Raw genomic sequence first — 25,614 nt, forward strand, 5'->3', positions numbered from 1 at the left:
AAAGCTTGCCCTGCATGCAAAAAACTGGGAACTCATTACCCAGGACAAATGGGTTTTGAACATAGTTTCTCAAGGATACAGATTCCACTTCCACACACTACCAACCCCAAACGGTTGGCCAGACCTACCCCCAAATCAGTGGGTGGAGGCCCAACAGCAGGTTCTCTCTCTTCTAAGTATCAGAGCTATTCAACCTGTCCCAGCAGAACAAAGGGGGCAAGGTTTTTATTCAAGACTTTTCCTGGTACCCAGAAAAGACAGCTCCAAGTGTCCTGTCCGGGACCTCTCTAGTCTAAACACCTTTCTGGTAATCCCAAAATTCAAAATGCTAACACTTCAACTGCTTCTTCCTATGCTAGGCATGGATGCCTGGCTGGCAACCTTAGACTTAAAGGAAGCTTACCTTGCACATTCCAATAAGGGAATCTTGCAGGAAATACCTACGCTTTAGGGCAGGCTCTATGCGCTATCAGTTCTCTGCACTTCCCTTTGGCTTATCTACTTCCCCCAGGGTATTCACAAAGTGTCTAGCTCCAGCAATTGCATTTTGCAGGCAGAGAAATATTCAAATATAACCATACTTGGACGATTGTCTTCAGGCAGAAAGCTAGGACTTCCTATTACAACAACTGGCATTCGTAAAGAAACTTCTAACCTCACTGGGGTACACCATAAATGAAAAGAAATCTCACCTAGTACCCTGCCAACAGATTGTATTCCTGGGAGCAAGCTTGAACACAACTTCCCAGATGGCTTTCCTCACTCTGGAGAAACAGGTTATACTTCAAACTATTGGCCACAAAACCCCAGCTATCTTCAAGGAAAATTCTGCAAGCCCTGGGGTTCATGGCCTCTTGCATTCTACGAATTCCATATGCAAGGCTGCATATGAGGAAACTACAATGGTATCTAAAAAGCCTATGGTGTCAACATTCTCAGGACCTGTAATCAATGATTCCTATCATTCCTTGTATAAAGACAGAGTTCCTTGTTGTGGTAGCAGGCCTCTGCCCACCAAAGGGGCTCCCTTTCACTCTACCCCCTGCCGCCCAAACCCTAACAGACACATCAGACTATGCATGGGGGGGCTCACTTGGCAGGGCAGTGCATTCAGGGAAAATGGAACCCGCGACAGATGCACCAGCATATCAATCAAAAAGAAATGCTAGCTGTACAGAATTCCCTGACCGCCTTCAAAGACCGCATACTTCCAGGACAACTATTGGTAAAGACAGACAATACCACAGTTATGTAAACAAGCAGGGGGGAACCCACTCGTACCCTCTCTGCAGACTAGCCATGGCTTTGTGGAACACAGACTTGAGCTATCAAGTGCACCTACAAGCTCACTTCCTGCCAGGCAAGCTAAATTCACTGGCAGACGACTTAAGCAGAAATCTCACGGACCCACACACAAATTGAAACTAGAACCAAAAATATTCAACCTCTTGAACAAATGGGGACTCCAGAGGTAGACCTGTTTGTCTCTCCTCAGAACTACCAATTGGGCAAATTCTGCACAAGGACTCTCCACAGTCAAGCTTGGGAAATGGATGCCCTGTCCTTTACCTGGGAAAGCCTCTCGGTGTATGCCCCCTCTGCCTCTCCTCTCAAAGGTTCTGCTAACGATCGAACAGGACAAGCCGAGGGCAATACTGATTGCACCAGACTGGCCACGCCAGCACTGGTACCCCCTCTTGCGCAGTATGACACTGCTGGAACCATGGCACCTGCCTCAGACCCCTTCCCTGTTGTCCCCAGATGGCGGGCCAGATTCTGCACTCTCAGCTTCAAACCCTGAACCTTGCAGTCTGGCTAATTCCTTGAGCTCTCCATACCATCCCTCAGTAAGCAGGTGCTAGATGTCATTCTGGAGGCAAGGAGGCCTATTACTAGAAAATCCTATGCTGAAAAGTGGAAAAGATATTGTTCCTGGAACCAGACTCAGGGGATGGGCACAACAGTGCCCATCTTACCTCATATTCTTCAGTACTTAACAGAAATGCTCCACAAGGCCCTATCCTTCTCGTCAATTAAAATTCATGCCTCTGCCATTTCTGCACATTATAATACTGAGCCCACCCCTCTTCTCTCACCCCCTGCTAAAACAATTCCTTAGAGGGGCCAAAAATTTAAGACCCCCGCCAGGAAAGCCCCCACTCCAGCCTGGGACCTTAACTTTGTATTGGAAAAGCTCACCCCCCCCCCCTTTGAGCCAGCTGCAACAGCAGAGTTGAAATTCCTTTCTTGGAAAACAGCCTTCCTTCTAGCCATCACTTCAGCAGGAAGAGTGTCTGAATTATAGCCATCACTTCAGCAGGAAGAGTGTCTGAATTACAGGCCCTCATGGCAGTGGAACCCTTCATTGTCTTCCATGCAGACAGGGTTTCCCTCAGGACCAATCCTTCCTTTATGCCCCAGGTGGTGTCTCGTGTGGCCCTAAATCAGTCCATTCATTTGTCTGCTTTTTTCCCTAATCCACAAAACAAAGGAGAACGAATACTGCACACTGTGGATGTGCACAGACAATTTAGATTTTAATTGGAAAGAAAATCTGAACAGCTGCTAATTGGCTTTGCTGCAGGGGCAGAGGGGAAGGCCATTTCAAAGCAAACCATTTCCAAATGGATAGCCCATTGCATTCATTTCTGCTACAAGCACCATGGAAAACATACCCCACAGGGGATAAGATCACATTCCACCAGGGCTGCATCTACCTCTGCAGCCTTTCTCAGAGGAGTCCCTACCAGGGACATCCTAGAAGCTGCTACCTGGAGCTCTGTACATACCTTCACCAAGCATTACCACATGCCTATTTTTTCTAAATCCAGAGCTGGTTTTGCCACTGCAGTCTTGTAGGGCTTATTAGCTGGCCCTAATGCTCTCTAACATCCTCCTCCCTTCCTTAGCTTTGGGAATCAACCCAAATGTGATGACCAACATTGAAACATGAAGAGCATAGTAGAGTTGTGTACACTTACCAGAAATGTAGATGTTCGAGTGTATTCACTGTTGCAGTCCTGGTTACCCTTCCTCCAGCCCCCTGACTTCTCTTGGCTCTACCTTTCCTTCTTGTTTGGTATATTTAAGTTTTCTGGTGTATTTGCTTTTTGATGGAAGCATACCATAACGTATAATTGCTTCCCATTGTGGGGGCACCTGACATCTGGGGCAAGAAAAACTGATGTAATGGCATCAGCTGCATGTTTTATACCCCTGACATCATGGAAGAAGAGACAGCATCCGATGCAGGAATCTGAAGACTCTGGTATTCAGGCCAGCTGAGGGCTTACCTGTAGGCAGATAACCCAAATGTGATGACTGCAACAGTGAATACACACGAACATCTACATTTCTGGTTAAGTGTACAAAACTGTACTTTTTGTCAATTCATATGGATAGCCAATTAAAGCATCTTCTGTTTTCAACATTTTTATTTGAGCTGACATCTTCATTTAGTTTTTTATGTATTTTAAACCTCTCTTTGTGTATTTGATTTATTTTTCTTTATTACTGCAAGCCATCTCCTGTACTATAGCTGAAACTTGAATTGCTTTTTGCTGGACAGCTCCTTAGCTAGAGTTTTCTCTTCTTTTCTGTTTGATTTTTCTAGTTAATTTTCTCGATGGTTCTTCAGAATGTCTTTTTGTTGGCATCCAAGAATTGCAATTACTAGCCAGTGACCAAATTGTACCCAAACTGACAATGCCACTGGCCCTTTTTCACAGTTTTTCACACTAGGAGAGCCCATATCAAATTGTTGATCAGTGTGCAGTCGTCTTGCATTCTTCCAGATTGTATATGTTAATGTATTTTACTGAAGTCCTCTTTAATACAAACTCTCTTTATGATTGCCATTAGTTTATGCTCTGGACTGTTTTCCTTAGCTACAAAGTACTATTCTTCTATTGGTTTAAGCATAGTACTATCATGTTCATCCTGTCCTTGCAGTTGCATGCTAATGGGAGATATTAAATGCTCCATGTCATTAAAATATGATGTTATGTAGTCCAATCTCACCTACATTCTTACGCATGGGTTCAGAGCCGAATATCTGCTCCGACTCTGCCAAACTTTTCCAGCTCGAAGTCTTCTATTGGCTGGGCTAAGCAGGTATCCCATGGTGCACTGCTCCATATCCCCAGATCTCGTTTGCCACTTGTGAAGCTCGGACGTGGTCTCGCTCTTGGCTGTGGCTAAGTACCTCTTTTTTCTTGTTACTTGAGAAATTTCTTACAAAGAGCTATTTTCATAGCTAGTGTTTCTTTAGTGTTGTTTTTGGTTTAGGTAGTGTGTATGTGGTTTGTGGTATCCTGCTAACTGTTCTTTCTGGCTAGGCCCATTTCAGTTAGAGGATCTAGTCTTCTTGTCCTGTGTTTTCGCACTAAAACCATTTGTTAGAGGTTTTTAGTGTCTGTTCCCCTCGCTATCTGTGGTCAGAAAACCATTTTAGTTAGAGGTTTTTGACCTTTTTTGTTTCAGTGGAGGGTTGTGTGTGTGTGCTGTGCAGTTTGTTCCCGCCTTTTGTGGTGTTGTGTCTGGGTCTTTCTTGTCAGACAGTGACTAGTGCTGTGTTGGTTCTTTGATTGCTTGTTGGAAAATGTCCAAGGACTCCAAAGAGCATAAACCTTCGGGTTTTAAAAAGCGCACCAAGTGCAGTTACAAGATGCCCATCACCGATGGGCACTATATTTGTGTTTATTGCCTGGGAGCCATCCATCTGCAGGAGTCCTGCAGTTTCTGCCATGCATTTAGTCCCAGAGTGCTCCAAAAAAGAAAGAATAAGCTGATTTTAAAGGGACTCTTGAAACCCTCTTTCGAAGAGGCCATGGATTCTTCTCCCAGTGCTAAATGTAAGTCCTCAAAATCAAAAAAGAGATCTCCGGCTCCTTCAGTTTCCTCGGAGCCTCCAGAGAAAGTCACAAAAATTGCTTCAACCTCCTCGGCTCCACTGTCTTCGGGGCCGCAGGAAGTGTCTGTGTTGATGGAACCGGCGCCGGCTCCAATTATATTGGAACCGCCTCTGAGCCGATCGCCAAGTCTTAAACCAGTTTGACCTGAGAGGAGATCTCGATCTCCCTCCCTGTCCTCCAAATCCTCCAGGACCCTTTCTGATGTGGATGTTGATAGGGTGGTGCAGAGGCTCCTCCAGTCACTGGTTTTGGCAAAATTGTTTTCGGCTCCGGCCCAGTCTGCTCCGGAGCCCTTCCCGACCCCTTCTTTGATCATTCCTCCTCTGAGTGCATCTCTGTCTTCAGAGCCAGAATGTTCCGCGCTGGGTCATGTTCCTAGGTAATTTCCGAAGCCCCCCCTGGGCCTATTGGTGCCGATGTCTGCTCAGTCCACGGGGTTCGGGACTCGAGATTCTTCAGTCGGGCCCGAGGGGGACATCTCTGGACATATTTTGGTTACGAGTCTCCCGCTTGGTGCTTCTGCTCGAGGGATCCCGACTCCTGACTCCTATCTTGGTCTCGGAGGCTGGCCGGTCCTTGGACTCTGGAGGGCCTGCCTTTGAGGCCATGCGGACTGCGCTGGCCAGATCGTCAGCTACGTCATGCAGGTCGGTCATTCCATCCCCCACCACTCCGGTGAGAGCCTCTGATCACCTCCTATCGGTAGGCAGCAGAGCACCAAGGCCTGGGGATACCCCCACGAGGGGTCCCCAAGTTTCTGAGGGCTCTTCAGAGTTCGTGACTGAGGAGCCCCCTAGAAAGAAAACGTGCAAGAGGAAGCACATAGACTCCCAGGATGAGTCTCTCACCTCTGATACTGACCTCGAGGAATCGGAGGGGTCCCCCAAGTCATCCTCTGATGATGATTCCTTCTCCAACATCCTGGAGATACTGAAACAAAGAAGTGACTGGCCATCCAAAGCCCCCTCCGAGGAGGAGTCTGTCTTCGGTGCTCAGCCCTCCGCCTCCTGGGTGACCCCAACCTTCGACGAGCTCCTAGATTTGATTTGTCGGAAGGTGTGGGAAAACCCTGATTCTGTGGAGCCCGTACCCAGGCGTCCCAACAAGTTTCTTTCTGCTCCCCAGGGTAAGGAGTTCCTGTCCAAAGGAGTCCCTGTAGATGCCATGGTGGTGGCGGCAGCCACTCAGAAGGAAGTAGCAAAGACTTCTTCCTCCGTCCATCCTCCTAACAAGGAGTCTAGGACCATGGACCGGTACGGGAAGCGTATCCTCTCATCAGCAACCTTTATCTTACGGTCGCTGAACTATCTGTCTCATTTCACTCGGCTCCAGAGAGATCTTCTCAAGGAGTTAGGAGATACTCTTGCAGGTAACGTTCCTGAGATGGTGGCCCAGACGGTTAACGCCCAGGTGTCTACCCTCAATTCCATCGTCAACTCCTCCATGCGGCTCATATGACTCGTATGCAGCCGATGGAGCGAGTAGGGCAGCAAGCTCAGGAGTCACCCTTAGAAGGCAAGCCTGGCTGCGCCTTTGTCACTTCGCGGAGGCCTTCAAGTCTTCCTTCACTGATGCCCCCTTTGATGGTTCTTATTTGTTCGGAACCAAAGTGAAAGATACCCTCATCAGGTGCGAACAAGAGGGAAAGACCCTGTCTGCCGTAGGGCGTCCGTTTTTCCCTTCCCTCTAGGCCTTACCCCAAGGCCCAGCGGGGTGGGAAGATGTGGTTCAAAAAATCACAGTGTTTTTTTTCCTGCCGCACAAGGTGAGTCCCCCTCCAGAGGCAGAGATGGGGGAGGTTATTCGGGGAGACGCCACCCTAGAGGTAGAGGGGGCCCCCGCAATTCGGGAGACCGCGATTCCTTTCGCGGCTCTCCCTACTCTCGTTCTTGAGGGAGTGCCCGGCTGTGCCTATCCGGAGCCAGTCGGGGGTCGAATTTCGTTATATCCGGAAGCCTGGAAAAGCGTCACCCAGGACCAATGGGTATTACGAATAATTTCTGGAGATTGTCATTCCGTTTACGTCAGACCCCCCCTTCAGTCAGAAAGATCCGGCACATTCCACCCAGTCAAATGGATCAAGCAGCTTCAGAGGTTTCAAAGCTGCTAGGAAAAGGAGCCATCCAGCGTGTCCCCTCAGACCAAGTCAGATTAGGGACTTACTCAAGATTCTTTTTGGTGCCAAAAAGAACAGGGGACCGGAGACCCATATTAGATCGCAGCCAACTGAACAACTATGTACAGAAGTCCAAGTTCCGTATGGTCACACTACAATTGATTCTCCCATTGTTGGGAGAGAGAAGGTATGGATGTGCTCCATCGACCTCAAGGATGCTTACTACCATGTCAAAATGGACAGGGCATCCAGGAGTCACCTACGCTTCTGGCTGGGAGCCAGTCATTTCCAGTTTCCAGCCCTGCCCTTTGGTCTCACCACAGAGCCCAGGGTGTTCACCAAGTGTATGGTGGTGGTGACTGCTCACTTGAGACATCAGGGAATCCAAGTTTTTCCGTATCTGGACGACTGGCTCCTTACCCACCCCCACCAGTCATCAACTAGTCCAAACCAAGGACGCTACCATCACTCTATCAACAGTTGGGCATAACACTAAATTGGGAAAAATCTGCCTTGTTGCCCTCGCAGCGTGTCACCTTCATAGGCGCAGAATTAGACACCGTTCCAATGTGAGCATTTTTACCGCAGGAAAGGATCAGAGTCTTACAGCAACAAATACGCACCCTGATGCCCCTGAGGAAAGCAAAGACAAAATGGGTTCTTCAACTCCTAGGGACCATGGCAGCAACAATTATGTTGGTCCCTCTAGTGCGATTGCACATGAGACTTGTTCAATGACTCCTCTTTGTTCAATGGTCTCTCCAAAAATTTCTACTTTCTCGCCCCATTTTGCTCACGGACAGATGCAAACAGGATCTCAGTTGGTGGCTTTGCACCATCAATTTGGATGGGGGAAGACCCTTCGTTCCACCCATCCCGGTTGCCACAGTGACCACGGACGCCTCTCAGATGGGGGTGGGGGCATTATCTTGGCAGGACAGTCCAAGGCACGTGGCAAGAACATGAGATACATCTGCATATCAACGTCCTAGAGATGAGAGCGGTGCTACTTGCGTTGCAGGCACTTCAGAGCTTTCTGCCTCTAGGGACGATTGCAATGCACTCTGACAACATGTCAGTAGTGCAGTATCTAAACAAGCAAGGGGGATCCAGGTCTTACCCCCTGTGCAGAGAGGCCATGCGAGTGTAGCAGTGGGCAGTATCTTCCCAATGGTTTCTGGTGGCAACACACATTCCGGAGAAGTCCAACATGATAGCGGACAGGCTAAGCAGAGCTATTCTGATGCCTTACGAGTGATCCCTGAATCGTTTAGTTGCAGAACAAATCTTCAGCAGATGGGGTCAGCCTTGCTGCGACCTTTTTGCCAGCCCCCTCAATGCCAAATGCAGCAGCTACTTCACGCTGATCCCCCCCACAGGGGGAGTCACCCAGGGACGCTCTAGTTCACGATTGGCCCTCCGGTCTGCTTTATGCTTTCCCTCCATTTCCCTTGCTGTCAAGAGCGATTCAGAAAGCGCAATCCTTGGGAAGCAGAATGATTCCGATTGCTGCACACTGGCCTTGTCAAGTCTGGTTCCCCTTACTCCAACCATACATTGTGGACACTCCTTGGATTCTGGACCCTCAATCAGATTTACTGACGCACATGTCGGGACAGTTCCACCCCTCTCTGATGACTGTCCGGTTGACAGCCTGGCTACTCCACTTCCATCGTTAGTTAGGCTTCGTAATTTTTCACTGGAAGTAGTTCACATTTTATCTTCCTCTCATAAGCCATCTACTAGGAAGATTTATTCTAGCAAATGGAAGAGTTTTTCTATTTGGACGCATACCCATGGAATTGATCCTTACACAGCCCCGATTGCTTCAGTCTTGGCGTTTTTGTCTATGCTTTTCCATCAGGGTTCCGCATCAGCTACCACAAAAGTTCAATTGGCAGCGATCTCTGATTTTCATGTTGCCAATGAGCCTAGTCTCATGGCTCACAGACTCTGCAAGGCTTTCCTGAAGGGTACTCTGTTACTCCATCCTCCGGTCTCCGAATCTATCATGCCCTGGGATCTCAATTTTGTTCTACAAGCCCTTACTTCACCACCTTTTGAGCCTGCAGCTACCTGTGACTTGAAATTCCTGACCTGGAAAACAGCCTTTTTAACAGCAGTCACTTCAACTAGGCGAGTTTCAGAAATTCAAGCCCTTTCTATCAAACCTCCATACTTGATCTTCCATAAAGACAGGGTTTCTCTTAGACCAAACCCTTCTTTCCTTCCTAAAGTGGCTTCCGTATCTAATCTTAATCAATCTATTGAGTTGCCTGTATTCTTTCCTCATTTTTCAAACAATGCAGAATTTAAATGTCGTCAATTAGATGTACACAGACAGTTACGTTTCTATCTGCACCGAACAAAAGATATCCGGAAGTCTGATCAACTATTTGTCTCCTTTTCAGAAAACAAAATTGGGTCCCCTGTCTCCAAAATCACCCTGTCCAGATGGATATCTAGTCGCATCTCTTTCGCCTACTCTGCAGGAGGAAAAGACCTGTCGTTTCCGGTCAAGGCTCACTCTACTCGGGCTGTTTCTACATCTACAGCCTATCAAGCCAGATTGTCAATGGATGATATATGTGCTGCAGCTACTTGGGCTTCTCCTCACACATTTGTTTCTCATTACAAATTGGACGTGGTATCTAGGGGCAGGTCGTCCTTTGGTTCCACAGTACTCAGGAGTATTTTCCTATGAGCCACCCAGGATGTAGGTGCTAGGGACGCTGTCCCACGGGTAAGAATGTAGGCGAGATTGGAGTACATAGCATCAAGAAGTTATGTACTCACCATAACGTTCAATGTATGTAGTCCATCTCACCTCACATTCTTACTTACCCTCCCACCTTCCCCCTTCCTGGAGGATCTAGAGGTTAGGTTTTTATTTACAGAGTTCCCTTCACCTTTTAACTTATCCTTTTTTACCTGGATATTATGTATGCATGGGGTATGAATGAGTATTCGCAGCAGACTAGATCTGGGGATATGGAGCAGTGCACCATGGGATACCTGCTTAGCCCAGCCAATAGAAGACTTCGAGCTAGAAAAGTTTGGCCGAGTTGGAGCCGATATTCGGCTCCGAACCCACGGGTAAGAATGTGAAGCGAGATGGACTACATACATCAAACGTTATGGTCAGTACATAACTTCTTGTTTTGTTTCATGAGTTTATGAAATAATGGTTATTTAAGTACTGAATCCATTCTTCCCTGACAGGGAAGTATAGTTGAAAGAACAAGCTTTAATGTGCACAGACTCAGTTGATGAGGAAGCCGTTCACAGATTTACATCAGTGTATACTGGCACACGATGGTTGTTGTTGTGTGAATATCCGGTAGTAACTGCAGCCAAGGTAAGTATGTGGGATGGAAAGATAACCTAAATGTTAACAATTTACTTCTGCAGTGACTGTCAGAGATGTACTGTTACGTTAGGTGTGTTCCTCCACAACAAATGTACTTCCTGTGCATCACCTAATGTATCTTATAGCTGTTAAATTTCATACAGAAGGCAAGAAAACTGTCAGTACTGTTGGTTTATTTTGCTGTGGAATGTGTGGTTGTGCATTATTATTTCATGAGTGAAGAAAGTGATTATAGAAGAAATTTGGTCATGATTCCTGAAGTATTATTTTATTTTCACCACTGGGGTATGGACATTCTTTTTGTACAGATGTGGTTTCATTTTTTCATGTTTTTTACAGTATATTTTATTTTGTCTTCCTTGCTTGGTTAACTATCTTTATAATAACTGCTTTACAATTATCCTGTACATGTATTTGACCGTATAAAACCCATTATAAATTGGAAAAACTCGCAGCACACTACTGTGCCAGTAAACTCATTGACATATTTTTCATCAGGTAATGTTGCTTATCCTTTTTCTAATGTATGGTGATGCTGAAATAGGTATGTATAAGTTTGGGGGATATTGGGAGCTCCCCCCTACATCAGGGTTTGCATGAGGGGGCTTCCCCCCTACAATAAAGTTTTAAAAAGAGGATGAAGTTGGAGATTCATTCTTCTCCTGGATTTTTGGTCTTTTTTTTTTCCTTGATATTAAGGAGTGCCAACAGTTCAGTAAGGAGCCTTGTTTTAGTGTCATTTGCATGTAATGGTACTATTCATTAATTTATTTCGGTCACCAGCTTTGTACTCTTTGGGGTCATAGTAGAGCCAGGGCCTATTCTGGCATTCATCAGGCACAGAGCTGATCGTAGATGGAATACCAGTCACAGTAAGTGCATGTGTGTACACAGACACTTATCCCATGCATTGACAGTTCACCTCTGATATCTTTGGGATGTAGGCAGAAACCAGAGCACCCAGGAATAAAATCAAGTGAACATGGTGTGTATGCATGCTCCCAGAAGGGAGGGCATCTTAACCATGAACCTCATTCTGCCATCCTTATGGGTGGATGATGGATCATACAGATTGCTATCAAAGAAGTGTGGCCATTGGTGCCTGTTCTACTATGAAACAGTTCATAAGCAAAATCTACAAGAAAACATCCTGTTGTGCCATTCCTTTTAACTATTATTGTGGCTGTCACCCCATCACCACTCCGACTCGCACACATAATTCCATACATTAAAGAATATGTAAATACATTTTTATTTGGGGACCAAATTTCATTTTCTTATGAGTAGAGATAGCCAGATTTGTTGTGATTTATTAAGCTAAATTATGAGATTCATAAATATTTCACCAATTTGCTTAGCAAAAAAATTTTGCTACAGTTTGGGTACATTAGTAATTGTTGCATAAGTATACTCATCAAAAAGTTTAGCTACATGTCACTGCAAACTTTCTGTTAAGTTTATACTTTGAATATATTTCTGAGAGTAGCTTTAGTTTGGAATAAATCAAAATAATTAACTTTTCTGTAAGTGCTAGTGCTGGCTTGGGTGTGATTGTTTCTAAGAGTCTCTCTTCTTTTGCATTTTAGGGGAGTTGTGGTGAACCAGGATGATCTTTATCAGGCTTTAGCCACTGGTCAGATTGCAGCTGCTGGGCTAGATGTTACAACTCCTGAACCGCTACCTACTAGCCATCCTCTGCTTACACTCAAAAACTGTGGTAAGTTTAATTAAAACACTACTCTACTAGAATTCAGATAGCTACCTTACTTCAGTGAAAAAGGACTGGATTTCCTGTTTGTGGTTTTGTGCATTTACGTCACTCGCCTTACTTTAGGATCTGATGAAATGTTTGAGGAGCTTAGCCTTTAAAGTTTGCCTAGCAACTCTCAATGTGCTGCCTGAAAGCAATTATCTTAAGTAAGTAACTTCATTTGATCATCAACCTGTGGGTATTGGATCCAACCCGGATCCGAGCCAGCAGCTTTCCAAGTTAGAGATCCAAGCTCCAAGCTCCTCCCCCTTACCCATAATACCCTGCTACCTCCTTCCAGTCCTCAGATCTTCTTTGTCGTGGCTTTGTCAGGCACGAGTTTCTCAAGCTCCGAGCGTTTAGGCGATTGTGAGTAGATTTTTTTCTCAAAATCTTTCTTAGCTTTTGTGTGTGTGTGGATAGTATAATTTCCTGAGTTTTACAGTCCCCTCGTAGTTTAAAATCCTTCCCCTTAGGTGTTTGTGTGGGCGCATGTGTGTTTTACTTCAGAAATCAAGGCTGAAGCCCCAAAGGCCATCTTTTCTAAGTGCACTGAGTGTGGCCATAAGCTTTCCCCAGCGGATGGCCACAATCAGTGCGTCCTCTCCCTGGGGGGTACCACATTTATCATTGGGCTGCCAAATTTGCACAGCCTTTAACCCCCGTGCCCTGAGGTATAGGAGGAATAAGCTGATTCTGGCAGGTCTCTTACCCGCGGAGTCGGCTTCCTCCTCCTCTCCCTCGGTGGCTACAGCCGCGGATGTTCAGCTTGCTGTCCCCTCTCCCCTGGCTGGGACTCAACCTCCCACTTCTTCCCAGGGAGAGAGGGACTCTAAAAAAGACAAGAGAGAGCGGGAGAAAGAGAGGCATAGAAGCCACAAGCGGCGGGCCGACTCTTCCCCCTCGGCCCCACCTGCTAAGCTGCTCTCCTCACCCCAGAAGGTCTCTGGGCCTTCCTCCCCTTGGCTCTGTTCTCCACGCTTCTCACCGGACCCAGAGGAGGAGGCCCGACCATCTTCAAGGTTGTCGCGGCGGCCCTCCCGGCCAGCTTCAGCAGCCACCTCTAGGTCCAACCCGTAGCCTCTTCGATGCTGATATGGACGGGATGATTTGTCGTTTCCTCCAAACCCAACTGCAGATGGGAGTGCTGCTGCCTCCCCCCCCCCCTCTGGGGGGGGGAGTTCAGCCACACTTTTTGCCCAGATAGCTCCTTCTCTGATCCACTATCAGGTTTCGGATCCAAGGAGTCTGAGTCAGGGCCGATGGTTATAGCTACCTCGACGCCGGCCATGCCCTCGAGTTTGTCGGATCCCCTTTTGGATCCGAGCTCTCAGAGCTGAGAGCCGTGCGTCGGATCCGAGGGGGCCAGTGTGTCTTCGGCTCCGTTGTGGTTGGAGCATACTTCCCTCTCGGGTCCATGAGCTTCGGCTCCGACACCGATCCCCACGCCGGATCAGTGGGTGTTAACCACGGAGCCCAGAGAGATTGGTTCACCCTCGGCTTTTGATGTGGTGGAGAGGGTCCTCTCGAGAGGTTTAAGACCCCCTACTCTTTCTTCGGATCCCGCCCCCACTTCCTTGCAGCTGGACTTGTCTTCCATCATCCAGTCGCAGGGGCAGCCTGCATTGACGCCCCAGCCCATTCCGCTGGTGAAACATGACCCTGTTGGTGAGCCCTCCTCGGACAGTCCCACCGAGGAGGCCCCTCACAAACGTAAGTGTAAGAGGAGGCACTTGGACTCCCCTGAGTCCCTCACGGAGGACACCCATTTGGAGGAAGGGGAAGGTTCCCCCAGGTCACCCCCCGAGGACGTCTCTTTTGGAGACCTTATGGAAATGCTTCGCCTAAAGGGGAGGTTGTCAGCCCAAAAACCTTCCTCGGATGAGTCGGTGTTCCTGGAGGCATTCGGAGGACCATCTACATCTTGGGTGTCCCCTCCGGCCGACCCCCTGGTTGACCTCATCACTACCAGGGCATGGAAGGAACCGGATACCGTAGAGCCAATCCCCAGGAGGCCAGATAGGATTCTTAGTCCCCCTGTGGATAGGACGGCTTGGAGTAAGGGTTCCCCAGTGGATGCCATGGTGCTGGCGGCAGCCACCAAGAAGGAACTTGCCCAGGATAGTTCCTCGATCCATCCCCCTGATAAGGAGTTTCGGACGATGGATCGTATCGGGAAGCGGATGTTTGCTTCAGCTACCTTTCCATAAGGGCGCTGAATTATTTGGCCCATGTAATTAGACTTCAGCGGGATCTGGTGAAAGAATACGCTGAGTCTCCCCCTGAGTCCATGTCGGCCGAGGACAAATGGACTTTCTCGGCTCACATGGCCATTCTGAAATCTGTTTCAAACACGTCTATGCGGCTACTTTCCCATGCCACAGAGGGGGCCGCTAGAGCCAGTGGGTCTGGCATCACCTTAAGGCGTCACACCTGGCTCCGGCTTTGTGATGTTGCGGAACCTTTCAAGGCGTCCTTCATGAACGCACCCTTCGGTTCTACCCTGTTTGGGAAGACCGTCTGCAACACATTGGTTCAGAGCGAGAAAGACGGGAAGACGCTGTCTGTGTTGAGTCCGCTTCTCGGCTCCTCAAAAGTCCTTTTCCAGGAACCAGAGAGGACAAAAGAAGATGTGGTTCCGGAAGTCTCAGCAGTCCCATTACGCTCCGGACCCTTCGTCTATCAGAGGCAGAGGGGGACAAGGTGGACGCCAGCCCAGAGGCAAAGGGGGGCCGAAAAATTTTGGGTTGTGGGAACCTTTTTCTGACCGACCCACGCAACAGCCCTGAGGGGTTCCCAACTGCTCCTCTCTGGAGGCAGTCGGGGTTTTTTTTCGAAGCACCTGGCCCAATGGGAGTCCATCACAACAGACCGCTGGGTGCTTCGAATAATACCCAGAGGTTACTCAATCCCTTCCATAAACCTGCCTCTTCATTCGAGGTGCCTCCCCGATGTTCCACCCAGTCAGAGGGAGGCTGCAGCGTTAGAGGTAAAAAAGCTGCTAGAAAAAAGAGCCATCCAGCACGTCCCCCCAGGCCAATCCGGATTAGGCAATTACTCCAGGTTCTTTTTGGTGCCAAAAAAGACGGGGGACTTGAGGCCGATCCTCGACCTTTCAACAATGAACCTCTTCATTGCCAAGGAGAAATTCCGGATGGTCACGCTTCAGTCCATTCTGCCCCTGCTGCAGGTGAAGGACTGGATGTGCTCCATAGACCTCAAGGATGCGTACTATAACATTCTCATGGACAGGCGATCCAGGAGGTTCCTCCGCTGTCGGCTAGGGACCAGTCATTACCAGTTCAGGATCCGACCCTTTGGCATCACCACAGCCCCCAGGGTGTTTACCAAGGTCATGGCAGTTGTAGCGGCCCACCTGATACTTCAGGGAATACAGGGTTTTTTTCCTTACCTAGCCGACTGGCTCCTTACCGCACACACCAGGCATCTACTCTGCTTAGCCAGGGATTGCTTCCTACTTCTAGCGTCCCAATTGGGGATCACCACAAATTTGAAGAAGTCATCCCTTCAACCTGTTCAAGTCTTGGAGTTCATAGGGGCCAGAATAGACACGCTTCAGACCAAGGTATTCTTGACATCAGGCAGACTTTGCAGTTTGACCTTACATGTTTTAGCCCTTCTTCAGTCACCTTCCCCGTCAGCGGAGTCAGTCCTGAGAGCTTTAGAGTCCATGGCAGCAGCAATCAATCTCATGCCCTTAGCTCACTTACACATGAGGATTCTCCAGTGGACTTTGCAGGTTCAGTGGTCCATCCTTCACCACCAGTTGGACTTACCGATTCCTTTCAGCAGAGTTTGCAGAAATTCCCTCATCTGGTGGCTCCAATCTCAAGAGCTTCGGGAAGGTCGGCCGTTTGTTATGCCACAACCCCAAGCCACGGTGACCACGGACGCTTCTCGCCTTGGGTGGGGAGGCATTACGCGGGCAGAACTGTCCAAGGTACGTGGACTCAGACAGCGACCATTCTGCATATCAGTGTTCTGGAGATGAGGGCGGTGCTTCTAGTGTTGCAAGCCCTTCATGCCTTTCTTCCTCCAGGGACTATTGCGATTCATTCAGACAACATGTCAGTGGTCTGGTACATCAACAAACAAGGGGGAACCAGGTCTTACCCTCTTTGCCGAGAGGCCATGAGAGTTTGGGACTGGGCGATATCCACCAACCGTTTTCTGTTAGCAACGCACATTCCGGGTTGGTCCAACATCCTAGCGGACAAACTGAGTCGAACTATCCTCTCACCTTATGAGTGGTCTCTGAATCCCTTATTAGCGAAACAGATCTTCAGCAAGTGGGGTCAGCCTTGCTGCGATCTCTTCGCATCGACTTCCAACGCGAAGTGCAGCGAGTTTTTCAGTCTAATTCCCCCTCTGGGAGAAAGCCCCAGAGACGCTCTAGTTCATGCTTGGCCACCCGGTCTTCTTTATGCTTACCCTCCTCTTCCATTTATAACAAAATTCTTACAGAAAGCTCGTTGGTTGGGGAACAAGATTATCCTCATAGCCCCATTCAGGCCTTGTCAAGCCTGGTTCCCGTGCCTACGGTCTCATCTTATAGCTCCTCTCTGGATCTTGGATCCCATCCCAGATCTGATATCTCAACCTTCGGGATTGATACCCCCGAATCTGGTCGATCTCAAACTCTCAGCTTGGTTGATCCAGTTCCATTAGTTGCTAGGACTCACGGTATCTCGTCTGCAGTCAGATCTATCATGGTAGCGGCCCATAAGCCGTCTACCAGGAAGGTTTACAATAGTAAATGAAAGCGGTTTTCCATTTGGGCATCTCATAGGAATTTGGATCCTTTCACTGCTCCCATCCCAGCAGTGCTCGATTTCCTATCTCATATTTTTCAGCAAAGGGGCCAGTTCTACTGTAAAGGTTCAAATGGCTGCCATCTCCCATTTTCACATTGGGGCAATCTCAATCCCTTCGCGTCCACCAAGATTTGCAAGACCTTTTTGAAAGGTATGTTCCTCTTGAGACCTCCTACTAGGAACTCCGTCCCTCCATGGTATCTAACTTTTGTCCTTCAGGCTCTGACTGGACCTCCTTTTGAACCTGCAGCTTCTGTTGATTTGAAATTCTTGTTCTGGAAAACTGTCTTTTTAGTTGTGATTACCTCAGCTAGAAGGATATTGGAACTTCAGGCCCTCTGTATTAAAGCCCCATATCTTGTTTTCCATAAGGACAGGGTCTCTCTCAGGACTAACCCATCCTTTCTACCTAAAGTGGCCTCCGAGGTGAACATCGATCAGTCCGTTAATCTCCCAGTTTTTTTCCTTAACTGTCAAAACAAAGGGGAGTACAAACTTCATTTGTTAGATGTTCATAGACAATTACGTTTGTATTTACGCAGAACAGCTGCATTCCGCAAGTCTGATCAGCTCTTTGTTTCCTTTGCAAAACCCTTCTTAGTTAAGCCTGTGTCGAAGGTAACTCTGGCCAGATGGATTTCGAATTGCATTCTGCTCACATACAAACTATCTGGCCAGCCGGAGCCTACAGGGGTTCATGCTCATTCTACCCACTCTATGGCTACTTCTGCTGCATTCTGGTTGAGGATTCCCTTGGATGACATTTGCTCTGCGGCTACTTGGGCATCCTATCATACCTTTATCTCTTACTATAAATTGGATTTAGTGTCTAGAGATAGGACGGCCTTTGGCTCTGCAGTGCTCCGGAATATCCTTCCTTGAGGACCTCCCAAGTTTTTGGTAGCTGGGGACTCTGTCCCACAGGTTGATGATCAAATGAAGTTACCTACTTCAGATAAAGAAGTTATGTACTCACCATAACGTTCCATCTGAGTAGGTAACTTCATTTGTCAGCAACCGACCCTCCCTCCTTCCACCTAACCCGGTTCTTTGATTACCTGGACCCTAGAATGGTTTATCAGGTCCTTTGTTAATCCTTAGGTTAGGATTCTTCAGGTTGTTGTTTTGTGGTTATATAGGTGGGAAAACGCGATTTGAGGATTGGAAGGAGGTAGCAGGGTATTATGGGTAAGGGGGAGGAGCTTGGAGCTCTGATCTCTAGCTTGGAAAGCTGCCAGGTCAGATCCGATACCCACAGGTTGCTGACAAATTAAGTTACCTACTCAGATGGAACGTTATGGTGAGTACATAACTTCTTTTTATATCTCCAAGGGGTTCTACTTCAAAACATCGAATTCCCATAACATTGAAACTCAAAACACTGAGACCATAACACTGAAAACCCAAAACATCAAAGTTTGTAACACTGCAAATGTATAACATTGAGTAGTGTAGCATCAAACATGTAAATGTTATAGTGTAATTTGTTAATGTTGTGGTATCACTTTACGATGTAGTTTTTCTGTGAAATAACATGGCGGTTGGTGTGTTTTGCGGCTTTGTAGGTTGTTTAATGTTGTGTTTTGAAAATTTATCAGGTAATTTGGTAAATATTGGTCTTAAGTGATGGATGTTTTGCTTTTATGGAAGTTAAGTTTGTGTTCTAAGAGGTGCCGGGAGAAGTGAGTAGGGGAGAAAGTGTTTATGTTGCCAATCCATACGTGTTTTTAGGCCATACAGGTAAGTGATTTAGACATTTTGTATGGTGATCACGATACAGTGGGATTAGGAAATTAACTTTTTTCCACTGTGGTGCAATTTCAGAGTTGGTATATTTAATTTATGGGGGGTGTGGGGGGCAGAGCCTGGGGTGAAGGGGGGGATTACCCCCTGCAGAAACATAGTAAAAAGTGTTTGTTTGGTGTTATAGGTGAAGGGGATGTTCACTTGTGTGTTGTAGTTTTCAATGTTATGGGATGCTGTGTTGCAAAGTTTCAGTATTTTGTGTTTTTGATGTGAGTTTTCAGTGTTTTTGGTTTTCGATGTTATGATCTCAGTGTTTTGAGTTTCAATGTTATGGGGAATTCAATGTTTTGAAGTAGAACCCTTCAAGGATATACAAAGTGTTTACTAATTTATGACTCTGAAATGACAGTGACCTAAAGGAAACAACCCTATAGTAACCGTTGTCCCTGAAATGTTAAAATTTACTTAAGTTGGGCAGAGAACTGATTCACTCCAGGTAAACCTATTAAAAGATGGCTGCTTTTTCATGGGACTTGAGTGGCAGGTGTGTCTGTACAGATTAGAGTGCAGAGCAGACAATATCTTTTCTAACAATAACAAAAATCTTACTGTCTCTGAAACAATACAATAGTAAAATACCTTGAAGAAAACAAATACAGAAAACCACTAGAAAACTAGATGGTTTAGTGAAAAGTAGTAAAATAAAACAAAAGGGGAGTTTTGTGTAGTAAATCTACTTCTAAGAGTATGAAACCATCAAATCAGGCTTGGCAAATAAGTTGATGGGACTTTGAGCACAGAATTTTTAGTTGAAGCTTATACAGTAGATTCCGCTTTGTGACTTATTTTTATATATTATATTGTGTGTTCATCAGATGTATTCTTATCCCCCAAAACATTGAAACAAATCCTGCTTTTCCCTTCATTGGGCAATGTATATATAGATATATGAAATAAATACGAATTTATAGTAAAAAAGAAAGTGTATGCTGATTAGTCAGAGCAATCTTTGTATCCTGCTGAGAACTATTCACAAGCAGTATTTCAAGTTTCCTTCAATATCCAGGCTTTTTATCAGGCAACAGTCATTTCATCAAGAATGATTAACCTAACCAAATATGTGATCTTGAAATGGGTTATATTAAAAAACAGAGATGTGAATTATCCCATTTTCAGGACTGTCATCAGGGCCACCCACACTCCCAAAGTAGTTACCAGATGTTTAGCTGCAGTGTTTGCACATCTGGGAGTGAAACACTTTTACCACCGTAGGCTAACTGGGTAATTGTTTGATAATGACAGATTTCAACAGAACTATTGTTTCAGTATATAAAGCAATTTTATTCTTTTAGTCCTCAGGAGTAGCACGGTTTGCTGGATCTCCCTCAGCATTAGTAAGTTTTCTGGTAGTAGTCATAGATTTCACTTCTGATGAAGGTCGCTCCCACAGGAAGGCAAAGTTTTACATCCCAGTTTGAAAACTGTGCATCTTATAGTATGGGCGACACAAATCTGACTCATGTCAACTTGTATCTTCTCAAGTGGTAGATGTCATATAGGCTTTCAAATGTTAATGAGGTAGCTTCATAATAAGCATGCCATGCAGTGCACGTTAGGCAAGCAGTATAGTCAGAACATTCTTCAGTAAAAACAGCAACTTTATTTTTACACAGATATTAGGCAGCATTTTCACATAGCTATTAAGCAGGCACATTACATACTGATTCTCTGTCAAATAGCAGGAAATGCAAGCATTTTTATTAGCATAGAACTAAAGCCTGCCTACTGTGAGGTAACTACATTATTCACAAATGGAGGAAAAATGGCATTATTAGTCCTTACCAAAAAGGATTGTCCTAAGAGTTTTTGTCTGCTCTTTCCATAACACATTTCTCTGATTGATCAGCTGAATACAATGGTCTGTTTCATGTACATGATACTCTTGCATCTATTAAAGCACTTAAATGTCAACATGAACAGCCATTCTTCTCACTTTCCTTTATTCATCAGGATTTGTGTCATACACTTGCACATATTCAAGGAAGCTTGTCATACACTTGCACATATTCAAGGAAGCTTGTCATACACTCGCACATATTCAAGGAAGCTTGTCATACACTCGCACATATTCAAGGAAGCTTGTCATACACTCGCACATATTCAAGGAAGCTTGTCATACACTCGCACATATTCAAGGAAGCTTGTCATACACTCACACATATTCAAGGAAGCTTGATTCTTAGAATTGTCCTGTGTCAGCCTGATTCTTAAGAAGTTAGAAAAGTGCATATTAAAAAGTCAGATGCACATTATCTGTTCAATATCCAATGCACAGTTTTCAGAGAATTCACTGTGCAGTGTAGAGATTGCAGGTTGTAGACCACATTTTCTGTTTATCTGTTGTTTATTAAGCCCCTTGATATGATATAGTGTCAGAGTTGGTGTAATACCTGCCAACAGTGGAAAAAAATCTGCAGGAAAAAAAATACATGTATACACTCTGCCAAGAGTATTTTGGTTTGGTTTGGAATTGCAGAGTTATAAATGTCCTCCCAAAGTCACTGTTGCAGTGTTATTCACTGATGGGTGGGGACACCATTATCATTTAATGTACCATTTTCAGGTGTAGGTCTGTCAATTGTCTGATATCCAGAAAAAGGTATTACACTCTGTTGGAAATCAGTGTGCCTAAGCCTTTGGCTATTTCTCCTGTTTTAGAATCCTTATTGGATACTTTATTTCTGTTGCTTCCCTTAATTCATAGTCTCAGCTTCTAAAAACCTAATGGGGGGTTATAACAAGGTGCCAAATCAGTCATTATACAAGAGCCCTACTTCTGATCCATCTGTGATTACTCTTTCCAAAGAGAAGCATTCTAAGCTCCTTTCTTCTTGTAATGTTTTATGTGTGATAAATATAGCAGAGCCATTAGTAGATATGGCAAAATGGTTTATACTTTTGCCACTTCAGCATTTAGAGTTAATTAACACACTCGTATGATCAGGTAGCTATCTTTTGCCTTTTCTGGTTACCCTAGGTAAGGGGTTGACTGATTTTGATGATTCAGAAATTGTCTTTTGCATTGTCATCTTAATTCTGCTTCAAAAATGAGTGGGCTTTCTATGAAGTGTAGTTATTTTGAAGATGGCTGTTCAAGGGCTGTGGCCACTGGTTTGGTTCTACTTAGATTTTCCTGGCTTAGATTTCAGCCTTTACTTGAAGATGTCAAAGCTAAACTGCTTGACTGTCCTTTGGATAGTAAGCATCTTTTTACTTCTGCAGCTGCAAAGCTTTTAAAGGCCTTTCAGGAGAAGGGTAAGATCATGCAGTACCTTAAATATTTCTTTCTTCTGATCCGAAATTTCCAAGAAATTATCCTTCCAAGGCTGGTCTTTTTTTTTTTTTTTTTTTTTTTTTTTTGTAAGGGTCTAAAGTCCTCTCAAAAGAGTAAGAGATCTCCTAGAAGACAGTTTTGGGAAAAATTTCAGCAGAGTTCCATAGGTTTTAAACCTGCTTTATGCCTGTCTGCCTCCTCTTCCCAGCCTATTCTATCTCCGCCTTTCTCCGGTTCCTGTATCTCAGAAATATTCCCTTTCTCTTCTAGTTTATCAATTAACTTCAGACAGATTGGTTCTGTCCATCTTTCAAGGGGTTACAAAGCATTTTACAGGTTCATAAAAGGGTACTAGGCTAAATGCTCTAGAGCCCTTGCAAGCCTAGCTATATTTATTCTGAGTTGCCCCAGTTGTCGGTGGTTAGGTGAGTAAAGTTCCCAGAGGTAAGGGTCTATGGTAGTTGCTACTGACTTCCTGTGTCCAAGGGACATGGAATCACACCAGGAGTGAATTTGCAGTCACCTATTCATTGACCTAGGATGTGTTTGAAGAGGGTCAGGGAGGAGCTCTGTTTTATGTGAACTGGAAGCTTGTTCCAGAGAAGTGGCAGTCTTTGGGAGATGCATCTCTCTCTCCAGCATGATCTGTTTGTCAGAGGCTAGGTTAAGACCCTGGAGCAGTTGACCCTCATGCAGTTTGATTTATGAATGTGTAGCATTTCCATCAGGGCCAGGTCAGAGACTGCCCTGTAAGTCTAGCACAGGTCACCCCTTGGCAGCCTGTAGGAAACGATACAGTAATGGGCCTTTCAGTCTTTTTGTATAAGACTTCTTTTGTGTACTCTGTAATTTCTTGGTGAGAAACCTCTGCGGTCTCAACACTTGCTGCAGGTGTTTGATGAGGTACATGCAAAAGGGAGCAATGTACTCCATTATTGGTCTGATGAGGGCCGAGTATAGTGGAATTATAACATTCTTACATCTAGATATGATGCTTTACTTACAAGATGTGACACATAGAAGGTTTTCCTTACTGGTGTGGATACATGGTGGTCAAAATGGTGGTCAAGTTCAGATTGCTATCAACCTAAGTACCCAGATCATGTACCACTTGATATACACTTAGGAGGGTGCTGTCTGTAATGTAATTAACAGGGATTTCTGCTTTCCCAAAGGAAATAATGCTTTTTTTTTTGCATTTGTCTTTAATCCGTGGCGTTGGCACCAATTTGTGAGCATTAACCCTGTCTGCAGTATATTAACATCGTTGGGGAATTCTGTGCTTGCTCCCAATTTGCAATCATTAGCAAACTTCCCACATTCCTCGGGTTTTCTTTAGCCCCCCCCCCCCCAAAAGTCAGATTCATCTAATTTTTTTCCTGTTCTTCTAGACCTCCTCTCTCAGTGGGCAATAGAATTGGTCCCTCCACACTTAAACAGTTTTTACTCGAGTATTTTTGGCTTCCAAAAAGGAGGGTACTTGGAGACTTATTTTGGATACATCTTTCTTTCTTCAGCACTTTCCTTAAGGATCTACATTTCAAAAAGTTGACGTCTTCAGCCCTTACTTCCAATAATTTTCCAACAAGCTTTCTAGAGGACATTGGATTTAAAGGATGCCTATCTTCATATTCCTATCCATTGACAATACAGGCAATACATTTTTGTCTTCACAAACAACTCTGTTTTCTGCTTTACCCTTTGGTCTTTCTGCTTCCCTAGCAGTATTCACAAAGTACCTAGTTCCTGTCATTGCCTTCTGCAGACTTTGAGCAATTAATATATTTCCTTATCTAGATGAACTTCTCATTCAGTGTCCTACCTATCCTTTGTTGACTGGGTTAGTTCCACTAGGCTGTGACCTCTTTTCAGGGGAGACCCAAGGTAGTATTTTATACTGCTAGGAGGAATTTTTCCAGGACATTGTGGAACTTCCATTACTCTCTCTGATAGGTGTCATGGGATCTTTTACATCCATCTGGCTCATTCTTCTGCCTTTCCTAGGATACACATTCCAATGATAGTGTTTCTTCAAGTGGACAAGATTCTATTCTTTTTAGATTACTTTCAGGACCATCTTCCCTTGGATGTGATCTCTGTGAAAGAGATTCCCAGAGCTCTGAGATACATGGTGTTGATGATCCCCTCTGCCAGACTTGTATAAGGAAGACTCGGTGGTATGTGAAGTCTGTATGGATGTAGCATTGCTGTCCTGTAAACCTTCCAAATTCTTGCCTTGCCCTTTATCAAGATGGAACTTTTATGAAGGATCAACCAGATTATACTTAACCCAGGCATGTCCTTTCTAGTTATTTCCCTTTGCCATGGTTTGTTCACAGATGCCTGGGATCTGGCATGGGGTGCTTATTCTAGGGGCATCAGCATCCAAGGGCTATGGTCTCAAAAAGAAAGGACCACATCAACGTAAAGTAAATGAAGGCACTTCTAGGTCTATAAGTGGCTCCCAGGCTGTTGGCCCAAGAGGCATTTTAACCCTAACCAATCTTAACCCAAATTTACCCAAAATATCACTAATCTGTGTCATTACCCCCAAAGAATTTTACAATCTATGATATAGGCTTGTACACATCAAGTGCTCACAGGCTTATATTAGCTCTTCACTTGGATCTTTTCAAACAACATGGCAGTTGTGTAGTATGTCAGCAACCAGGGGAGTTACCCATGTAGGTTGGCTTTGATAGCTTAGGGGATTGCCGTTCAACAAAAAATTCTGCTGTAGGCTGTGTATGCAACCTCTGGGAGTAACATCATAACACACTTATTGTGCAGATCCAGAGTAGACCCTTACAAATGTATGTTAAACAGAAGCACTGATTTAGACATGCAAGTTATGTTTATATTTCAACAAGTACCTTGAAACATTTCCAGTATAGTTTGTCCAAAATTGAAAAAAGAAGTTTTAAGAACGCTAACACGACTTGCCTGAGCCAGAGTTATTCCCCTCTAGTTAGGGTATTCCTATTTTGTCCCTAACCCTAAAAGGCAGAGGTTCCTTCTCTTCAATTGGAAATGGACTTTTTTGTTATCCTTTGTCAAATTGGTTAGTCCCACTAGACTAGTAGCCTCTTTTCAGGGGAGACCTGAGGATAAAATTTGTACTGACTAGGGGAAATTTGGCCAGGTAACTGGGGAATGTCCCTGGATTGTCACGGTTGTGAGTGGGGCCCATTTTGTAGGAGCACTTCCGGTTTCCACTCCAGATGCAGAGACACCCTGGAGAAACAAGGAGGCAGATGGAGAAAGAAATGATGGGAGTGGTGAAAGAAGTGGGGGAGAAAGTAAATACTGAGACAAGAGAATGTGTTCAGTATTCTGAGAAGATATTTCAAAGAACTCTGATGGAAATGAGTCAGCAAATGATGGATGTGTAATTACAACCCGCCAGTAAGGAGGGTTGCGGAATAATTTGCTTAAGGAAATGGTGGTGGAGTGAGCCAGAAAATTAGAGATGTTTTTTGGGAGGACATTATGGAGAAAATACAAGAGGATACAGAGACAATTCTGAAAAATAGTGGAGAGATGGAAAAGA

At 45.3% G+C, this 25,614-nt stretch overlaps 1 protein-coding gene across 1 annotated transcript in view; it reads left to right on the plus strand.

Moving 5' to 3' along the window:
* Positions 1–25,614, plus strand: part of LOC122791689 (glyoxylate reductase/hydroxypyruvate reductase-like) — a 348,466-nt gene that overhangs the window by 267,374 nt on the left and 55,478 nt on the right. Inside the window, exon 8 of the mRNA XM_044059582.1 lies at positions 11,986–12,116. Coding sequence (XP_043915517.1) covers positions 11,986–12,116 — 131 coding nt within the window. The remainder of the gene's footprint in view (positions 1–11,985; positions 12,117–25,614) is intronic.

This window comes from Protopterus annectens, chromosome 17.part0, assembly GCF_019279795.1.
Source record: "Protopterus annectens isolate FY-2018-M chromosome 17.part0, PAN1.0, whole genome shotgun sequence".
NCBI lineage: Eukaryota > Metazoa > Chordata > Ceratodontiformes > Protopteridae > Protopterus > Protopterus annectens.